Source organism: Pelodiscus sinensis, chromosome 2 (assembly GCF_052426305.1).
Source record: "Pelodiscus sinensis isolate ZL-2025 chromosome 2, ASM5242630v1, whole genome shotgun sequence".
Taxonomy (NCBI): domain Eukaryota; kingdom Metazoa; phylum Chordata; order Testudines; family Trionychidae; genus Pelodiscus; species Pelodiscus sinensis.
The window spans coordinates 35,936,686-35,958,543 of record NC_143053.1 but is presented as its reverse complement, the minus strand read 5'-3'; the positions used below and the strand labels follow the sequence as shown (position 1 = coordinate 35,958,543).

The 21,858-nt window shown below is 41.7% G+C and overlaps 1 protein-coding gene across 7 annotated transcripts in view; it reads right to left on the bottom strand.

The window, feature by feature from the left end:
* Positions 1-3,452: 3,452 nt before the first annotated feature.
* The window catches only part of AZIN1 (antizyme inhibitor 1), a 69,760-nt gene continuing 51,354 nt past the window's right edge, over positions 3,453-21,858 (bottom strand). For 6 of the 7 annotated variants that reach the window (XM_075919735.2, XM_075919738.2, XM_075919736.2 and 3 more), the window contains 7 exons: positions 21,617-21,751; positions 17,983-18,064; positions 14,752-14,826; positions 10,807-10,972; positions 9,013-9,131; positions 6,524-6,738; positions 4,043-4,719 (listed from right to left, as the gene is read on the bottom strand). In XM_075919735.2, the coding sequence (XP_075775850.1) occupies positions 4,608-4,719; positions 6,524-6,738; positions 9,013-9,131; positions 10,807-10,972; positions 14,752-14,826; positions 17,983-18,064; positions 21,617-21,751 (904 nt within the window). In that variant the 3' untranslated portion in view covers positions 4,043-4,607. Of the gene's footprint in view, positions 4,720-6,523; positions 6,739-9,012; positions 9,132-10,806; positions 10,973-14,751; positions 14,827-17,982; positions 18,065-21,616; positions 21,752-21,858 lie in introns of all 7 variants that reach the window. The other variant, NM_001291741.1, reaches the window with a different exon arrangement.

The following is a 21,858-nucleotide window of genomic DNA, read 5'->3' as shown; positions in this document are numbered from 1 at the left end:
TTACCAGTTCTCTACTCAAATTGAGTGGTAAATCTGCAAGCTTCCTCAGTGATGACTTTTTCTTCCAGGCCATTGATAGAGCATTGCACCAATAACTGATCGCTGGGGGATCCTGCTGAAAACACACTGACTTGATGGTGATTCTGTAGCCAGACAGGAACCCCCCTTGTAACATCCATTTTTGCTTGCCTGGAGCATACAGGGCACACAGAGCAGAAGGCCCAGGCTGCTGTGACCATGAATGGCTGTAAACAGAGATATGCCAATTGCTGACCAAGAGACTGCCAAGGAGTGTCCTTGACTTAACCCATATTGATACGAACACACAGCGGTCCACGGGGGGAGGAATCTCTCGCCCAGTAAAAACATGTCTAGTGCTCACAATTTAGTTCTCTCTTGCAAGTGTAAATTAACTTGAAACTTGCTTGTAAGAACTGGCGCCACAAAACGGACCAGTACAATTTGGCCTCTTAGATAAGAAAAAGGATACGGGCCCCCCAGGGGTATATAGATGGGTCCAGCAGCACATTTTCTCTGAGTGTCAATCTACCATCTATCTGCTGGTTGGGTTAGGTGTTTGATCTCCCAAGGTTCCAAGGGGACGCCCACCTCGTATTCGTCTTTCCTAGGAATTGAGAGACCAGCCCTGGCCTGACACGCTGGAGTCGAGAGGCACAGAAAGGGGTAAAAATTGTACCTGGATGTGGTCCTTTGTTTAAGTATATATATACATAGTGTTAGAGCTCTTTAAAGATTAAGCTGTCACTTGGTACCATTATTTCTATTTTCTATCTTTACCTTTTTCCTGTAATCATTTTTAAGACCTATATATATATATATATTTGCTAGCATTTAAGAAATAGAGCAATAGCCATTGTAACCATATTATTTATAAGCTTCTTTAATAAACCTGTAACTGTTTAAGCTTTAACCTGACTCCTTCAGTTGCTGTAATAGAACCAAGCACAATTTAAAAGAACTTCAGCTGGTCATAAAGGGACAGACATAGGGAGAGCTTTTGGGGGTTTGGATCTGTGTCACTCCCAGGTGACAAGATCTGTTGGGGCACCTTTTCAGCCTTTCTTAGGCTGCCCGCTGCAAAGAAACCCTTGTGTTCTAGCAGCTAAAATCTAAGGTGTAATAAGCTCTTCCTATATAACGGGGCGTCTGTTGGCCTGCTGGCCACTCTCTGCAACAGGACCCCGGTCCTAGCAGTAAAGACACGGACGTTAAACCTTTTCTCGGAAACACACACACACACACACACACTGCCCTGACCATCGGCTGACAGATTCCCAATTTAATTTCTGACTTCAATGGGTGTTTTCTGTGTGTAGAAGAATTTAAATTTTTTAAAATGAAAGATTGACCATCACATGACTTTAGAAGGTGGTGCTAGGGATGATAAAATGCATTTTTTGTGTAAATGTGTAACTGCACATTTACACATGGGTGGGGGAGGAGGGAAGAGGGAGCTAGCTGTATCAGAGGCAGCAGCACGGGAGGAAGGAGGATGGTGGCTCTGCAGGAGCAGGTGCAAACATAGACTCTCATGTCTCTTGTCCCCTTCCCCCACTGTCTCTGATAGAGAAGTAGCAGGGGAGGGCTACATGTAATTATGAGGCTCATTGGTTAACTGTGTATCTGAATACATAGGTAACCAATTCACATCCCTAGTTGGTGTCTAAACATGTCTATAGGGGCTGTGCCTAATTACAGGGAGTCAATATCAAACCAAGTTGCAAGATTGTTTTAGACTAGCTGTTGCTCTTCTATTGAATTTTAGATATTTCTTCCAAGGGAAGTAGAGCCAGCTAAACCCACAGTTTGTTTTTCATTGTATATTAACTTTTCCTGTTTTCTCACCCTGGTTCAAGTCTGTGTGCAGCCCATTAAGAGTATTAAATCTTCCTTTTGCGTTACCTATAGTCTCCCACACTAAGTCATAAGATAGGGATAGAATTTAGCCACCTCTGATACAGGACTCATTTTTGCTACGTGACCACCCCTTAGATATAGATAAGTTTTATTTTTAGGTTGATTGGGTAGCAGCAAAGGATATACTAAATCATATATAGGGCACTGGCTTTGTGGCTAGAAAAGATGCAGAGTATCTTTCCCTACCAGTTATCTTTTTGTAGAAGTTTTTGAACAGCTTGTCTATACAAAACAGAAATGGACCACTGCCTCAATTTATAATGCCTAATTACAGGGTGGTGATGAATGCTCAGGAAATTCAAAAACAGACAAAAATTGTCAGATATTAATGGAGTACTTCAGAGGAGGTATTAATTTGTAAGAATAAGTATGGTGCAACACTAAGCCTCTTTGGGATATAGTAGAATGTTCTGGAAACAATGCTTGAATATTAACATCTAGGAAATGGTTTATAAGTCCCACTGTCTATTCATACCAAGGTCCACAAGAGTAGTTTTGAGCCACTGAGCAGGAAGTTGTAGATGTGTATTCAGCATGACAAAGCTACATTACAGTTCAATTACTATATAGAAATCATTTAGGTTTATATTTTCACTTCTGAATTGAGATTACAATATTGTAAACATGATAGTAACAATTGTTAACATCAAGTTGAAATATATACCATGTTCAAACTTCACTTTTTATGGCAAACTGTCTTCATGTACAATAGATATGTCTGAAATGACCACCATATAATTTACAAAGGAATTATTTGCCACTGAGCTGTAAGTTTAATATAAAACAATTCTCCTTAAGGCTCCATAGCAGAATCCTACAACATGATCTCAGATAAACTACAAAACATCAACTAGAGTTCAGTCTGTGCAATCTGCTTTGTTTTAAGATTTCAGATAGACTTGCCGTTGGAGCACTAGAGAGTATGTGGACTTTTTCAAACCTAGAGAAATTTGGTTTGACTATTTTCAATAAAACTAATTCCAATAGTTTTATAATAGGACTATCTTCAATCTATCCTTTCAATAGACAGGAACATTTTAACTCAAAAAGCATAACTTAAGACAGTCCAGAACCACATAGATATTTAAGCACCCAAATACTTCTGAGGATTTGGGCCTTAGCGCTTCCCTTATGGCTGGCCTATGACATTCTTGTACTGGTTTAAGTATAACAGTTGAAAGACAGATGGTAATATCCCCTAGTGTGAATGCAGTTACAGGTATAAAACTCTGTGTAGGCAAGCCCTTGGTGCTAGAAGTCCAAGGTGAAAGGATCATTTCATGATAAACTCACATTATTTCCATATTGAAGGGTATAAAATATTATTAGCCTCTCTGAGCTGCCAGTTGGCACTAATGTTAAATTATATTTGCACATGTGAGGCAGAAATTTCACATTCCCAGATAAGGAGCTTAAGAAATCATTTTTTCTAATTAATCCTTTTCATTCAGAGATTCAGGATTTAACACGAGCCATATTTCAAAATCCTAAAATGAGAGAGGAGCAAGGGGAGAGACTGGAGAAAAGAGAGACTTTAGTTACAGAACAAGTAATTCCATGAACAGCTTTAGTTAAGATTAGTTGATGTAGTTGGCATATATAGAGTTGGTGTGCTTTGCTGTTAAATACACAAAGAAGAGTGCAAAAGAGCATCAGGGTTTCTGAAGACATATAGCCCTTCTATTGTAAGGACTTAATGCTGTACCAAACTAGCTGAAGTTTCTATAAAGCTGGTTCAAAAAAAGGAACTAACATTTCCAATTTAACATCCAGTACAACTGTAATTCATATTTCTACATGGGTATTACATGCATTCTAATTATCTGTCCTGCTATTCACTACTGTTGACCTGAAGGTTTGATTTGGTGTTAGAAGTGTTAATATAATTTAGTTTAAGCAACACCACAAACTGCATTTTAGCTTTCCAGGAACTTATCTGAATTTTACACATTAATTGAAGTAGATTAAGTTTGAACTAATTATTCATTATTTTTAATGCTCTGCCAATCTAAACCTGAAATAGTTCTCAGGAGTCCCCCACACAGGCTATTATCTCTACACATCCATTTCACTATCTAGCCCTTCTCACAAAGAGAGCCTGAAAAAAAATCTACACAAAGTTTTATTGCAATCATACACTGGTTACGTCAAGGGTCAAATACAACAAATACTATGATGCATTTTTACATTTATTAAAACTACAGTTCAAAGCACAAATTTACACACTCTAAATACACTGAACATCTCTAATGAAGTCACACTAGTCTCCCACTGACATTTGATATATCTGGGTGAAAGACAACTTTACAAGACTTTCTAACAGGAATCCTTAGTATAAAAACTGTGTACTTGTATGTAAACTGTTTAACTGAGAACCCAAGTGATGGGTTTCCATCTCAACTAAGTCATCCATTTTGTTGCATATTTTATTTAAACGCTCAGGGGTTGAACATACTAGCAAATTTAAATCTGGACACTTATCTTACCTTCCCACCCCCAGTGAATTGTAGTTGTAGCTCGTTTTGCCTGGTCCCAATTAACTATTTTTTTTTCAAGTTTTGAAGAGCAAGTTGAATTAAAGATTGTTCCATTTTAATTCCACAGTGGAATGTTGACCAGACAAACTACAGGCTTGCAACTGCAAGTCTACATGAAGCGTTACTGCCTGTTTAAGCTGCAGTGGAAAAGCGGTCTTCTGGGCTCAGCTGAATGCAAGAAGGCACAAAGAAGAAGTTCTTCATCAATGTGTCTGAAGTAATTCCAGCATCTTGCATCTCATACCTGCAGCAGAAAGTATAACAAAGGTATGTTCAGGAAGAATAAAGTTCAAGGCAGCTTAACATTGGAAACCCCAGCATTAAGTTCAGTATTCAGTCTAACAAAAAATTTGGCAGAATTAAGATTAGGATCACCTTCTTCACTCAGTAATGCATTTTAGCATTTACTGGTGAATGTTTTATAGGCTGTGCTTGTCACCACACTTGCTTTAATACACTGGATAGCTGCACAGAGCCTGTCAGTAAAGCAATACAGGCAGTCCCCGAGTTACGCGGATCCGCAGTTACGAACGGGGCACTTCCTCTCCCTGGTCTCCAGCAGACCAGGGAGAGGAAGCAAAGCAGCGGAACACGCGGCCAGCTGACAGCCCAGACGCGTCTGGGCTGTCAGCTGTGCTCCGCTCTGCTCCCCCCCCCCCCCATGGTCTGCAGACCAGGGGGAGGGGGAGCAGAGCAGAGCAGAGCAGAGCGGCAGAACGCGCGGCCAGCTGACAGCCCAGACGCATCTGGGCTGTCAGCTGGCTGCGCGTTCCGCCGCTCTGCTCTGCTCCCCCTCCCCCTCCCCCTGGTCTGCAGACCAGGGGGACGGGGAGCAAAGCAGAGCAAAGCCACGGAGCCTGAGGGCAGCAGGATAGCCATGGCGCGTCTGGGCTGTCCCGCTGCCCCCGTGCTCCGCGGCTTTGCTCCGGACGCCTGTGGTACAGCAGCTGGGGCGCTGCTGGTTGGTCCCGTAGCGCCGCTCTGGGCGCCACTGGACCAACCCAGCAGCACCCTAGCTGCTCTGCCCCAGGTGTCCCCAAGTCAGCAGCTGCTGAAAATGACCAGTGGCTGACTACAGGAAGCCCCTGCCCCGGGCTTCCTGGCATCAGCCGCTGATCAGTTTCAGCAGCGGCTGAATCTGGACGCCAGTTCCGACTTACATACAGATTCAACTTAAGAACAAACCTACAGTCCCTATCTTGTACGTAACCCGGGGACTGCCTGTACTTACAACTGTATATAGTCTACCATTGTCTTAAATAAGACTTGTCTACACTGCAACACATGGTAGACTAGTTCAATGTGCTCTGCAATTCACAACCCCATATTCTGCTCTAATTTGCCCTGCATGGACACTGCTGTGAGAAAAAAAAGTTACCATTCTGTAACTGTTCTTAAAGATGTGTTGCTCACATCCATTCCATTGTGGGTGTGTGCATGCCCACATGTAGAGTTGCTTTGCAGTACCTGTTCGAGCTTGGTTGTGGTGCCCCCAGAGCACTGCACTCCCACCGCAGTATATCCAACATCACTGGGCTGCACCCTCTTGGTTCTTCTTGCCAACAACTGACAGGGATTTGACGGTGGGTAATGGAATGAACATAAAGCAAAACATCTCAAAGAACAAGACCTCAGTGTTAACAACCAAAAAGGAGACCTTCCAGGACAAAAGCAGAAGGGAGCAGAATGCTAGGAGTTTGAAGGGGGGCCCTGTGAGCCTGGTGAGCAGGAGATGAGAGCGGAGGAAATGTTGTTCAAAGTCAGCCATAAAAATGGCATATTGTGGGGCCATGCAGTACTGCTGACTTGAAGGTATAAATTGTCTCCAAATTGGAAATAGTTGTGGGTAATGACAACTTAATTCACGTTAATGTAGTCCTGTATGAAAGAACAGTGGCATTGTAATAAAGAATTGTCTACATTGATTTTTGAAATCTTCAGTCTTCTTACAGCAGTTATGCATCAACTGTAGGATTATGCTTAAACTTCTTCCCATTAAAAAAATAGCTAAAGAGCAAACACTACTGCAAATATTAAGTTCATCTTACCAGTCAGTGAAAGACATCATGTAGTAAACTGGTGGTCTCTGAAAATCAGTAAAAGCAGACTGCTGACCCAAGGTACCAGAACCCATATTATCAAAGATTAGCCAGTCTCCAACACTCAACTCAGGAAGAAGACAGTTTTCCACAATTTGATCGAGCTCATCACAGGATGGACCCCAAAGGCTGCTGACAAACAGAGGCTCATCTTCCTTGTATTTCTACATTAAAAAACAAAACAAACACAGTCAAGTCAGGCTTTAGTTTAAAGTGAAAAACAAATTTGTTAAGGACACATAATAGGAATATTTATATTAATTTATTCAAAATTCCTCCCCCCGCCCAGAGGAAGTCCACAGATCCATAACAACAAGTCTTGAGCCTGCTTACAATTTCTTGAGGGCACAGATTGGTTGTAGCCAAACCCTTAAAGACCCCGCCCAACCATTACACATACCTAGAATTTGTGGGGTGTGCTGATTTGAACTGTAGCAGCACTTTCATTAGATGCGGAGGGAGTTCATTACTCTTTAGTCAAATGTGTGCAACCAGCACATACCTTGCTTCACATGCATGTCACTGAGTAATACCGGTAGGAAAAAAAGCCGCACTGATGTAAACTAGTGGAATCTGGCAAACCATCTCTTGTGTGGGACACACACACACACACACACCCCCACCCCACCCCCGATGGATGATAGGTTGCCTACCACTGACCTAACCAGTCCAAGATAACACTGCAAGGAAACTGACTAAAGGTCTCTATCCCTTCTCCTTAAAAGACACCTGATGAGACTGCCAAGGGCTTAGCAGCAGGGGTATCCAGAATTGTTTCCATGCAGACTATGGCATATGCATGCCCAGTGAGTGAAGAGTGGCACATACATATTTTAACCCATGCAGCCTCGCATCAGTCTGTTCCAAAGAAAGAACATTCCCCCATCAATGACTCCTCTAACATTTTCCATCCATTTGTGTGAATGTGCACCACCAGTAGAAACAAAAAGCTTAACAGTGTGTGCTCTGCTAATCAGCAAAAGACAGTATTTGAATCTCTCGAGCACAAGCACATAGTTTACACAGTACAGTTTCTGATCAAACGGAAGGTCCTAGAAAGAGGTCTGTGTATGTCCTGGGCCCGACCAGCTATCTGAAACCAGAAGCTGTCCCATGACTACCACCACCAACACAACCACTAATTCCAGTGTGTCCCACAATGTGGAGAGCGCACCTAGCTGCTGCAGCTCTCTCCTTTACTGTGGTGCTCAATTCCTGGGACAGAACCCAATAGAAGGACTCCTTGAAATTAAAGAGGGACTTCCATAAGTTAAAATTGTACCTGACCACAAGGGCTTGATGGTCTGCCACCTGGAATTGGAGGATGGCTATATTTTATTTTCTCCCAAAAAGGTCCAGTTTTTCAATCTCTTTATTTTCGGGAGTCAAACTAGCATGCCCCTGCTTGTCCTTTTTGTTGGCCTCAGGGACAACCAGAGAGCTCTGAGGTGGGTGGTTTAAAGGTATCTGAACACATTAACCAGGACACAGTACTACTTTTCAGCACTTTTGGAGGTGGGAGGGACAGACAATGGGGTTTGCCAGAAGGCCCTGGGCATTTTCAGGACCTTGTTGTGTACTAGCAGTGCAACATAGGGTAGGGTAGAGGCTGAGAGAACACAATCCTAGGATGGGCAAAGCAGGTTCCATAAGGAATGATTCCACCTTGTTAAAGAGGGTGAAGTAAATTAGAAAAGTATTGAGCGGAGAGGACCATAATTGCTGCTTGTTCCTTAGCCCTTCAGTATGGGGCATGGCTAACAAGGTCATCTGAAGAAGTAGGCTGCACCCACAAAAGCTCATACCACCATCTACATGTGTTAGTCTATAAAGTGCTACCAGGCTTTTTTTTTAAGTTGATCCTGTACAGACTAACTTGACTACCATCTGAAGCAGGGTCCCATTAGGCTGGCAAACAGCACATTGCTGACCCACAACACAGAGTTGAGCTGGCCAGGGAGTTCTGGCATAGCCATCCATGGCATAAGTATCCTCAACTTAGCCCAGACATTTTTGCACCCTCCTAAACGCCTGGGAGGTGTTCTACCAGAGGTATATCCGGACAGGCATGTTACATTGGAAACTTCTGCAGCCAAGAAGTCAAGAGGAGAGAAGAGTGTGTTTAGTAAGCCTGCTGCAGAGCACAACCGCCTCCCATCTGAGGCAAAATAAAAACCAAGTAACACTTAATTCTTTGTGGTTGCTTTGTTTTCTTGTTGTTCTGAGCAGGAGGTCTTATAAATCCCTCTAGCCAGCTTAAACTGGCTAGAGCTGGGCCTTAAGGGAGTTGGTAACTGCACCTGCCTGATTAGCAGGTCTGGTTACTGCCCCAAAGAAGCTGCAAACAGAAGCAAGAACCACTGTAATGGACCTGCAGAATTCCCCTGCAAAAGAATAACCCTTTATACATTCTATAAGAATATGTGATATAGACTCACCTTGTGAACCTCTGGGATGGTATTCAATTCCTCAGACAATTTACTTGCAAAAGAGCCATAAACACCATCATTCATGTAATACATAAAGATTGGCTCAACATCACTCCTGGTTTGCTCCGCTGGAAGAAAAACAGTTACATATTTTTGTAATAAAAACATTCCATTGGTAATTCTCTGTAACAGTTTATTTTCTCTCACGGGTATGTAAAATATGCACTGGGATAAGAATGTTGGGGAAGGAATGTGATTCTAAGACTAGAATATACAGGCAGTCCCCAGGTTACGTACAAGATAGGGACTGTAGGTTTGTTCTTAAGTTGAATTTGTACGTAAGTCGGAACTGGCGTCCAGATTTAGCTGCTGCTGAAACTGACCAGCGGCTGACTACAGGAAGCCCGAGGCAGAGTTTCTCCGCCCTGGGCTTCCTGGAATCAGCTGCTGATCAGTTTCAACAGCAGCTGAATCTGGACGCCTGGGACAGAGCAGCTGGGGCGCTGCCAGGTAGGTCCCTGCAGCGCCGCACCTCGGTGCTGCGGGGACCAACCTAGCAGCACCCCAGCTGCTCTACCCCAGGTGTCCCCAAGTCAGCTGCTGTTGAAACTGATCAGCGGCTGATTCCAGGAAGCCCGGGGCAGAGCAACTCCGCCTCGGGGACGCCTGGGGCAGAGCAGCTGGGGTGCTGCCAGGTTGGTCCAGTAGCACCGAGGAGCGGTACTGCAGGACCAATCGGCAGCGCCTCAGCTGCTCTGCCCCGGCATCCGCGAGAAAAGCCTGGTCTGCTTGCCCCCAGCAGACTAGGGAGACAGCTTTTCTCACCCCGGAGGACACGGGCGGCAGGACCGCGGCTGGTCTGGGCGGTCCTGCCGCCCGCATCCTCCAGGGCAAGAAAAGCCCCGTTCGTAAGTACGGATCCGACATAAGTCGGATCCGCGTAACCCGGGGACTGCCTGTAATTCAAGCCTACCACTAAAGGCTATACATGAGGGCACATTTTGCATTCTTAATATTCTAGTCATTTCTTTAAAAAAAAAATATATCCAAAATCTCGATTAGAAGAGGGACAATAGTAGCTCTATTGAATGTTCTTCCATCTGCCCCAATACAGTTTTCATTATATGCTGATAGGATGCCTGAAGAGACTAGATGTTTACTATTTGTCACGTTTACTAGTTAGGAAACAAGCAGTGCCAAACACACACAAGAAGTAGAAAATGAACACAGATGCAGATTAACCAGGCTTGGAAGGATTAGATTTTTATCCATAAAGGTCTTTCACTATATACCCCACAAATTGATGAAAAATATTTCCACCAATGATAAATATATATATAGGCAAAATAAGAAAAACTCTGCTCGAGAATTTTAGTTTGATTTAACTATATTCATTTTTTATATATTGACATGTAGTGGCAATGACAATTTGTTTTAAGGTATAAAGTCCAAGCTTTTTATAAGTATTGCTTGACCACCCAACATGATTTCCCACAAACGTGAAAATTTAAACTACATATGAAACAATATTTAAAAAAAATATATATATATATATATATATATATGGGAAAAAAAAGCTTAAAACCAAACAGCAGTATTATTGTTCAAACACTTAATTCTGCCAGGCCTAAAATAAACAATGGGCAGAATCTCAAAACACAAATTAAAGTATGAGCCATTTGCTGAATATAAGACATACAAAAAAAGCACGTAATCATGACCTACAAATGAAATTGAGCTATGCTGAAAACAGTGGAGACTTATGGCTTGTTCACATATACACAAAACAAATATGTTGCTTACTTCCAGAGGGAAGAAATTTATCATATTCAACAGCTTTCTTTGCAATTATGTTAACTGCCAGAGTAAATGCAGATGAAACATAATAACATCCGGGCTCTGCAATCACATTAACACCAGATTCTTCAGGAAAGTAGACATCCAGCAATGGACTGATGACATGATTAACCTAGGAAATTGAAGTCACAGCTAATGTTTAGATCGTTCACCTGATTTTAAAGTTTATTTATAGTTCTTATTCCTAACCAACAATTTACAGTGCTGGTGAGTTAGCCACAAGCTGATTGTTACTCTCCATTTTGGGCCTTCGCTGAATCAAGTTTCAGACATCACTGTTAAGATTTACAAAAATAAAATGGATATTACTTTTGAGATACTGATTTCATACTTAGGCACCTAATAATAATTCCTAACTCTATGTAAGAGTTTTTCCATCACTAGATCACCAAACATTTTATAAGAGTTAAGGATCATTATTTTCAGTTTTGCATCTTGGTAAATAGAGAAACAAATTGGAACCCAACATTAATCCTATTTTTAACTTCAGTATTACGGTCATAGCCTTGCATGACTTGTCCATAACTACTCGGAAAGACAATTAAATAGGAAATTTTGAAAATTCTATTAATGATTTTAACTGTTTGAACCTATTTGTTTCAGCACCCTAAGCTTTGGAAGTTTACCCTTTAAGAGTACACAAAACTCAGTAATCCATATAAATTGCCACTATTCACTAGTCACCAGGTCACGACTAAGGATGTTAAAATGCTGTTATCAGGTTAATCGTATAGTTGACAGGACCGCTCTGCAGAGCTGCAGCGGGGATAAATCCAGGAGCTGGCTTGAGCAATCCCAGCCTGTGCTGGGTCAAGGAGCCACCCACATTACGGCTTTTCATTTTAAATGCAGTAGCGCGGCCAGGCTCTTCACAAGCCGGGACTGTGGGATCCCAACTCCCGCTGAGTCCAGCAGCCCCTGTCTGCAGTAGACAGTGCTGTCTGCTGCAAATAGGGGCTGCTAGTGGCAGCAGCTCCTGTTCGCAGGAGGGCTTAGCTCCCCACTGAAACCCCTGCAGATACGGGCCACTCCACAGTAGTCTCCCCATTCCCCACTGCTGCCTCTGATAGACTCATCTAAGCAAATGTCCAGGTCTGATGAGACAGTAGGGGGGAGCAGGTGGCACTCTGGACGTGGTGCTGGGGGGAACCAACTTTCAAGACTAACTTTCCCTTCCCCCACCTCCGCTGCCTCTCACAGAGGCAACAAGGGGAGAGGGGGCACCGCAGGGAGCATGGGTACAGTGACCATATTTTCTGAACCAAAACAGGGACACAGCCACACCCTCTGATCCCTTAGGCCCCACCCACCTGTCACATAGTCCCACCCCTGGAGGTAGTGCTTCCAGGGTTAAGATGGACACATGACTGGAAGGAAAGGGTGTTGTGTGACCCCTCTAAGAACTCTTCCCACTGTCCTCTGCCAATAGGGATGGGCTTGGCCCCCAAAGGACCCTCCCATGTAACTATACTGCATTAATCCAACTTTCACTGCATTAACACAGGGGTTGCCTCTATTTCAGTGGTTCTGAAACTTTTTGGCACGTGAGCCACCTGGCTCAACATTAACCTTTCACAGTTGCTAATGGAAGCTCACTGTTAATTACACTCGAGCCATTTTGCTGGTGCGGCAGCTAGGGAGAATGGTTTAATTTAAAATTATAAAACAGATTAAGTGTTTTAACTTTCCTGTGCTTATCAAACTTCATTTTAAATAAAGTAAAATATTAATTTATGACCAACACAAAAGGTTTCAATGTTTTCTTTACTTATGGCAGGGGTGGGGAACCTTTTTTTGGTTGGGGGCCACTGACCCACAGAAAAATCAGCTAGGGACCACAAATGAGAAGAAAAAAACTTCTCCAAAAACTGTCAACTCTCACTGATTTGGCCTCCAACTGAGACACCCGATCCCTTTGGTGTCCCTGCTCCACAGTGCGAAGGGATGGGACAAAGAGGAATGAGGTTCACGGTAAAGATGTTAAATTGCGGTTATCAGGCTAATCATGTAGTTGATACAATTTGTATTAACTATAGAATCAGTCAGTAAGCACCGCTCTCTAGAGCCACAGTGGGGTAGCTTCAGGAGCTGGCTCTAGCTGGGACTCAGCAGTCCTGGCTCATGCAGGTTCCAGGAGCCTGCTGTGGCTCTACATTTTAAATGTGGTAAGAGCAGCCAGACTCTCACATTTAAAATGCAAAGGTGCAGCTGTCAGCATGAGCTGGGACTGCTCGGTCCCAGCTCGCACTGAGTTCAGCAGTCCCTGTTTGCGACAGACAACTCAAGCCACTGTGAACAGGGGCTATTTGGTGGCAGCAGTCCCTGTCCATGGCTGGCCAAGGCTCACTGTAGACAAAGGCTGCTTTGCAGCAGCCTCCCCTCTCCCTCCACTGCTTCTGATAAGAGGCAAGGGGAGCAGGGGCAGGCAGCACTGTGGAGACGGTAAGTGGGGGGAACCAGCTTTTAAGTCAGCTCCCCCCAGCACCAGCTATTTCCTCCTTCTTGTTGCCTCTAGAGGAGGCAGCAAGAGAGTGGGAGGGGGAAGCAAGTAGTCTATTCTCTACTTGACTACTCATTAAGCTTTTGCTTATCAGGCAGTCAACTACTCCCTAATGTCCCCAGTACAGGGCTTCCCAGAGGCAGATTTACTTTTCTAGGGTCCTGGAATTTTATGGACCTCTTTAGGCTCTGGCATGAGGAGAAAAAAGGGGTTTAATGTGTGGGACAGGGCTGCCAATGTGTGGATTAGAGATAGGGTTCTGAATCTGGGTGGGAGGTGGGGTGCAGAAGGGAGAAAGGCTGCGAAGTCTGAGTTGGAGATAGGGTGCACAGACAGGCCGGGGGTAGGGTCTCTGGCCAGAAGGGAAGATGCAGGAGCAGTCTGGGGGGGTGGGGGGGGGGGAGGTAGGGATTCTGGCCAGGAGGGAAGATAAAGGAGACCCCCGGCTCCCTGAAGCGCTGCTGTCCCACCTTGCCACAGAGCCAGTGCTGGGGGGAGCTGGCTTAAAAGCCGGCTCCTGCTCTCCCACTTGCTGTCTCTCTCTGATAGTGACTTGACTAGTTGCTCACCTCCTTGTTGCCTCTATTCGACTGTCTGATAAACTTATGCTTATCCGATAGTTGACTAGTTGCTTATATCCCTAGTCATGACAACACACCAGAGATCAAATGAGGGTCTGTCTACAGTTCATGAAGACACTATAGCGACAGAAAGTTTTCTCCCTTAGCTCTATGTAATCCACCTCCCTGAGAGGCGGAGCTGGATCAGTGGAAGAATTTCTTGGTTCACCTAGCACTGTGCATACCAGGTGTTAGGTCAGCTTAACTGTCTCCCTTCAGTGTGGATTTCTGACATCCCTGAAAAGTCACTATGCCATTGTAACTTTTCAATGTAGACCTGCTGTAAGAGTACATATCTGAAAGCTCATCTAAGCAAACATCCAGCTGATGCACCATGTCAGCAGTTCTAAACCAGAATACTGAAAATTCCAGCTGCAGCAGCAGGTCAGTACGCATCCACTATGAATATGCTAAGAACTGTCTCCAGAAGAAAGGGGCAAAATCCTCATGGTAAAAAGTGTTCAGCATTTTAAAAGTTATAAGGATAGTGGAGGCGTTGGTTTTCTGGACATTTAGAATGGTTACTGTTTCTCCCATTTGTAAGTCCTTAGCACTTGACAATTTTGTGAACAATTTATGTGGACCGATATACGAATTCTCTGCTAATAACTTCACACTGAAATCCTGGCATATAATTCAGTCCATCCCCATGGCTTTAAATCTATTGTCAATTGGATTTTAATGATCAACATTATTTGGAAACTAACATGTCAAAACTCCAAGCCAATAAATGAAAGGCAAGCTAGTTCTAACGTCCATTGAGTTGCATACCTCTTCCAGCTGAAGTTCTGAACCTGTGAAGCCCCCTCCAATGTCCAACATGCTCATCTTAAAGCCAAATTCTTCCTAAAAGGAAGTATAGACAGGCCTTTAAGTATGCAGTCAATAGAAAGTTTATTGAAACTCTTCTCTCCAATCTCATTCAATATTGTATGATCATGCTATTAAACATGAAATTGTGACATCTTAAATACAGTGGAAAAGTACTCCTCTGAAGACTTCATTCCAGTTATACCTAGTATTATTCTACAGTACACATTACTGCAGTATTCATAAAGAGACTGAAGTAAAATCCCCATAAGCAACCTTAACTCGGCCCATGTTGAGTATGCAGTAGAGTCTTTTCTTACAAAAGTGGACAGAGCAGCATGATGTTCAGCGAATACTTTATTACAGTATAATGGAAAATAATTATATGTTTATAACCTCAGATGCACATATAGTATGTATAATATAAATGGCTTCATGGTATCATAATATAACGCAAGCCTCTCTTAAAATGCATATCCACAAGGGAGCAGAGTTACAACCACTGTGGGAACTTCAACGGTCTTCCTTAATTAGTCACTTCAGTAATTTTGCAGTAATCACAGAAAGGTCATTATCTTGGGATTTTTCTGAAATCAAATTTATTCTCCCAGAAAGTAAACAGAGATTGAAAATGTGTTTCCTTAACAAGAGAGGCATACATGTATATCTTAAAACAAAAAATTAATTTACCAGTGTCAAAAAATAAATTCCTCTTTGCCAAGAGCAGGGCCATCCTTACCAACAGGCGAACTACATGCAACTGTGTGGACTAGAGCAACAGCATTCCAAGCATTCCTCCACAGCCAGTCAGCTCCAGCATCCCTTCCCTCCAAGTGACTAGGAGTGCATGCGTGACTAGGGCTGCTGCAGAGCTCCTGTGGGAAGAGGGGAATCTCTCGCTCTCAAGGGGAGGGGCTGCTGATCAGCTTGGGTCCAGATGCTTGGGCTGGCTGCAGAGCAAGAAAGTGGCTCACACTTGCACCTTAGCAGCAAGCCTGAGCGTGTACTCTAAAGGCATGTCTACAACTAGCTAAAAGATCAACCCTCCGGAGGTTGATCTTTTAGCATTCGATTTTGAGAGTCTAATGTAGACCCGTAAATCAAATGCTGAGGGCAGTTCCCATAGGCATCCAATACTCCTCGTTCTGCAAGGAGTAAGAAAAGGCAACAGAAGACTGTGTGGACAATGTTTTAAGATAATTGCGTAACTGGAGTCAATGTAACATAGCTGGAGGTACATATCTTAGGTCAACCTTCTGCACCAGGCTTCTGCTGCAGACCAAGCCCAAGTGGTAAGTTGGGAAGCAGATCCATGCCCGTGGCTGCACAGCATCCCCTTTTGTGCCTCCCTCCCTGCCTACCCACCAGTGTCACCTTGTTCCTCTTCCCCTGCCCCCATAATTCCTCTTGTTCCCCTCCCTTTCACTGTCTCCCTTCCTACCTGTCCCATTTCACACTCACTGACTCCCTTCTCCTCCCACCCCCCGACATCCTTTTTCCCCTGGGCCCCCCTTGCCCCAGTCCTCCTGTTCCCCTGCCCCCCTCTGATCCCCATGCCCCCCCGCATCTCCACCCCCCCTCTGATCCCCATGCCCCCCCGCATCTCCTATCCCCCACTGTCCTGTTCCCTTGCACCCCCTCAATCTCCACATACTGTTCCTGTTTCCCTGTCCCCCCATATCCACTCACTGCATTGGGCAGGAGACGCAGCTGCACCCCACAAGTCCCTAGTCCCCGAGATGCCAGGCAGCGTTTCTTGGTGGAGTGACCTGACCTGAGGGGTTTGCTGCCGCTCCTTTTGGCACTCAGTATGAAAGCTGTGGACTTCCAAAATCCACTCTTCACATGCAATCTCCTCTACTGCAGCTATTGGACCAGCTGGCCAGCAGTGAGCCAAGCATGAATGCATTTTACAATGTAGCCATTTATCAGATTTGGGTACGAATATGTTGAATATTGTTTTATTGCAGATTATTTTCTCTTTACATTTTTCAACTATATGTTTACACACAGTTCAAAATGAACTGGTTTTCCTCTTTTTGCCAAAGTCTTGATGACATTTTACCAAAAACAATGTGAGACTGTGATTTAACCTTTTGGTTGTAAAAAATGCTAACAATGCTCAATCCAATTTCAGTATTTTTGAAAGAAAAACCAATACCTTAGCCAAAAATAGAAAATTAAAGTTGACAGTTATAAAGTGACTGGCTTCGTGGAGGGAGTGGGCCAGTTTACATCAGAAAAACAAAAAATGTTGACCAGCTTTCCTATAACCCTGTTACTCTTAATATAGCATTTAGTCCATCAGTATTAGAGTGTGCTTAATTTGTTTAAAATGCATAAGAACATAAGAACGGCCATACTGGGTCAGCCCAAAGGTCCATCCAGCTCAGTGGCCTGTCTGCCAACAGTGGCCAGAGCAAAGTGCCCCGGAGGGGGGGGACCGAAGACAATGATCAAGCGATTTGTCTTATGCCATCCACCTCCAGCCTCTGATAAACATCGGCCAGGGACACCATTCCTACCCCCTGGCTAATAGCCTTTTATGGACCTAACCTCCATGCATGTGGCATGTTTTCCAATTCTATAAACTTATGTTTGTTTTGCTGAGAGCAAGTCAGGCATAGGGGTACCAGTTCATTAGTATGGTGTAGAGGACCAAAAATCCTAAGGATGGCCCTGGCCAAGAGGGTTAGAGTTCTGTCTTCGTCCCCCTCCTAAAGCTCAATTACATAATTATATAAGACAACATAAGGAAGGGAGTCACATGCACTGTTCAGTTGGTAATGATTTCAACTCATGCAGAGAAAACAGAACCTGTACATTGGTCTTTCTAGATAAAACATTTTAGTTTACTTTAAGATGTATTCTTAACTTAGAAAGACAAATATATTCTGCTTGAGTTGAGATCTGGGATTTAAAAAAATAACAGTTGACCCTCAATGAAAATTTTAAAAACCAATCAAAATGATGTTTTAGTGGAAAACTGTAACGTTAAATACTAATTAAGATCTACTATTTACTATTCAGTAGTGTAATCATTCCTTTATTTGAAGGGTCTTCATAGCAATTATCTTTCCTACCCATATCAAACTAGCAATGCACATTTTGGGATACAATTCTTCTCATCTCCATTAATGAGAACAGAGTAGGATGATGACTAATAAATCATATACCAGCAAAACTACTTACAGCCATGTCAAACACACACCGAGCATCAGATATAGCATGAATGTACACTTGAGGTTCCTTGCAAGAGCTTGAAACCTGAAATCTAAAAGAAAATAAATACAGTAAACACATAGAAACCTACAATATGCATTAACAAACAGACCACTGATATATTTAGACTAATAGGAATGTATAGCAGATCACTCAAAGAAATATGACAAGTGAAGTATTGTTTTGATAGTAGTAAAAATGCACATAAGGTATACTATAAATATATTTCCATGAATAGGTGGATTTTATTTATTCATGAGAAACGTATTCAATCTACACAGATTACAGGAAGAGACTTCAATACATTTTTGCTTTCCTTCTAGCCCATTAATCTTGTACGAGACAAATTTGTACAGCATAATTTAAGAATGTTTAACAACGAAATTGTCAGTGTTCTCAAAATATTAGTTAAAATTTCCAAATGGAGAATCCATATAAATAATGTACTGAAATAGGCTGAAAGAAAAATGGGCTCAGTAGTGAGACAGCATCTGAGAACAGATTACAGAAAATACTCTGAAACTCAGTCCTAGAACTTCACTATCCACTGTGTCCATCTTAGTTTGATTCGTTTTAAAACAGAATTTTAAGCTTTGAAGAATTCAAATGAACTATACAAATGACCCGAGGGACACATTAAAACAACAGATGATGTAAAACTACTGGGAACAACCGTTATTTCCAATTATCTCTGATTATTTCCATTGTAGACCAGATTGATGGCACAGATTAGATGGGGTAATTCAAAACAGGTGAACAGAAAATGAGGTTAAGAATAGATCAGACTAACCTGTCATTTTCTCATACCTAAAACTAGTCATGAAAGGAACAGAACACAGTTTACGCCAGCACTCTGGTCTCAAAAATCTCAGATCACTATCTTGCTATGACAGAACTGACAAAAATAAACATCTTCATCACTGTAACTTAAAAATATTGTGATACTATGTTTTTCATAAAAATTGTTCATTGTTCCTTAGCAAAGGGCCTTTTAAAAGTGACACAATGTTTATAAAACGTTTTGTTCTGAAGGGCCAGAAACAGTGAAGGTGTACATTTCCTTTATAAAAAAACACATCCATTTTGACAATGGAGAGATGAGAAGGTAATTCTGATTCCATTGTTACATATAGTCTTCTAGACCAGTGTTAGTCAACCTTTTTTTTTTTTTAAAAATAAAGTACCCCCTTTAAAAAAAAAAAAAAAAAAAAGTACTACCAGTACCTGCAGTTTTCAGACAATTTTTTCCTACCATTTCAACACATTTGTTTAAACAACTTAATTGCAGCTGGGTGGGCGATGAAGTTTTGGGTGTAAAAATTACAAAAATAATAAAGTGCTGTAAAACTTAACACAAAAATTCAGTTCTCCAAATTTCACTTGTGCTGACGTATCCCCCAGACTTCTCTTGAGTACCCCTAAAGGTACTCGTACCACTGGTTGAGAAGCACTGTTCTAAACCGCTCTGCTCAGGTTGCCAACAAGGTGCCAATTAAAAGGGCGACTCTTATCCAAAGGAACTAGATGAAGACTACAATTTGTTTTATATCTTTTGTTTTTCACACCCCTATATTATGGCGCTTTGGTGCTTGTGAAAAAAAAACACTAACTTTGCATCAGATGGTCACTTCTGATCACTAAGTTGGAAAGGAACCAAAGCAGCAATCTAGAGGTAAAAGGCTCTGTATCCCCATTATCACTACCCTTGAGCCATTCAACCTCTAACAATGAACACGTTACATATTAAAGAAGTTTGCACATAAGTATTTAAACAGCACAAAGAGCAAAGTAGGTGATGTGTAATGGACAATAAGGCTGAACACAATCAAATAATGGGAAACCGAATAGAATGTAAGTTTGGACTATAATGGAGAACATTTTAATATATTTTAGCGCTCAATCTTGTAATGTCACAAAAATGGACTAAGTATTTTTTTTCAGATTATTTGGCCGAACATCTGAAAGATGAAAGGAGATAATGAAGAGTGAGACAAAACCAGGCACAAACTCCGTCAGCTATATTTTCTGCCTCTTTTGGAAGCCTTATGAGCCACATGGCACATTATAGAAATGAAAATCAATTAAGTTAAAAGTTTTAGACATACTGATTAAACTTTGTATACTAACAAATTGTATTCTCCTCTCAACCTAGCTCAGCCTCAATGTTACTGAAAAGTGACAAACTCTAGACAGATTATTGATACCTCATTCAGAGTCTTCATTGTGACAGACAGGATGGATCCATTTAAATCAACTTTAATCCTGTTTTGAATTTGTGCTTTTTAGTTATTTTTCTAAAGAAAGGGTAATTGTCATTGGCTGGTACAATCTGGTACTTTTTTGCTAGCCAGGAGGATACATTACCTACAAACATTTATTCAAAGCAATTATATAGCTTAACAGATTCAGATTTTTACATTTGAAAATGGTGAATGATGCAGTTCTAGTGATTTTTTTTAGATAATTAATATTTTTACTGGTGATGGTTGTCAAGCTGCATTTCATCGATGCAAATTAGAATTCAATTAAAATGCACAAAGTTTTTAGTTAAAAATATTTCAAGTGTGCTGGATACATAAGTTTATCAAGTTATATTTTCCATTTAAAACTGATTTGACTTCCCAACTTTGAATGAACTTGTCATTCAATGAAACTAATTGAAATCTACACTTGCAAAAGCAACTACTGCTGTCAAAAAGCTGGTTTAGCATTTTGACACACTGGTTCCACGTGACTAGCCAATGATTTCTATCAGTTCATTGATTTCCATCAGCTGACTTTAAAACTTTGGCAGCAAGACACATACTGTTTGAGTATTAGTATTAAAATTAAATACTTCTGGAGATTATAGTAAGTCTAAGAATTAATATATGTTGCCAATTTCAATTTTAAATAGGTTCGTTTTTTAAAAGATGTATTTAATTTAAAAAAAAATCAAATGCGTGTAGTTAAATAATCAATTTTTAACCCATGCTGGTGACTGGTAATCAAAATAAGAGGAACATTTTTTTTATTTCCTTAATCTATCAAACACATATTCATCAATGTTCCACAAGTTTTTTAAAGACAGAAAATGTGTACATCAATTTTTGGTCACTGTGATAAGAGAATTTTTTTACTCTTTGTGTACCTATGTTATTCTATATTAAAAGTATCACAGGTCACTGTTTAGGAAGACTAAAAATACTTCAAAAACATCATCTGCCATCTACAGGTCAAAATCTAAAATTACAACTCTGAACTTTCAAGTGATTACTATGGATATCACTCTAAACTTTCCATAGTTAAAATCTTACATCATGATCTCACCCAGTGTCTGTACTGATTTCTCTCCCCCTCCCCTCAATTGCCTTTCATCAGTTCAATGATTTATTCTTCTATGCAGAGTTAGACAGATAAAGCATAAGAACAAAAGAGGGAAGTCAATGGCAGTCAAAAGTAGGGAAGCCTTAGCAGGTTTTCTGACATGCAAACAGATTTTATTTTGTTCCCTATAAGAAAGGGAGAATATAGTAGAATGAACTGGCACACTAAAAAGATATTTAAGTTAAATCCAGGTTTGATTAATTAATATTACAAAGGGAAAAAATGAAAGACTGCTTACTTAACACCAACTATTTGGACTTCAAGCTCCTTAGCACATTCCATGAGGTGCCTACAGCTCTTCAGCAAGGTGCCAAATTTCATGTTCATCTCCTCAGCTCCACTAATGTCTTCTGTGGCAATATGTAGTAAGAGCCTAAGAGAAGGGGAAGATGATTGGGGCACAGTTGGTTTACATCATCATCAGCACATGTGAAGCCTGAAGACTGTCAGAAGTATGTTGATAATGTTGTCAGTACTCCA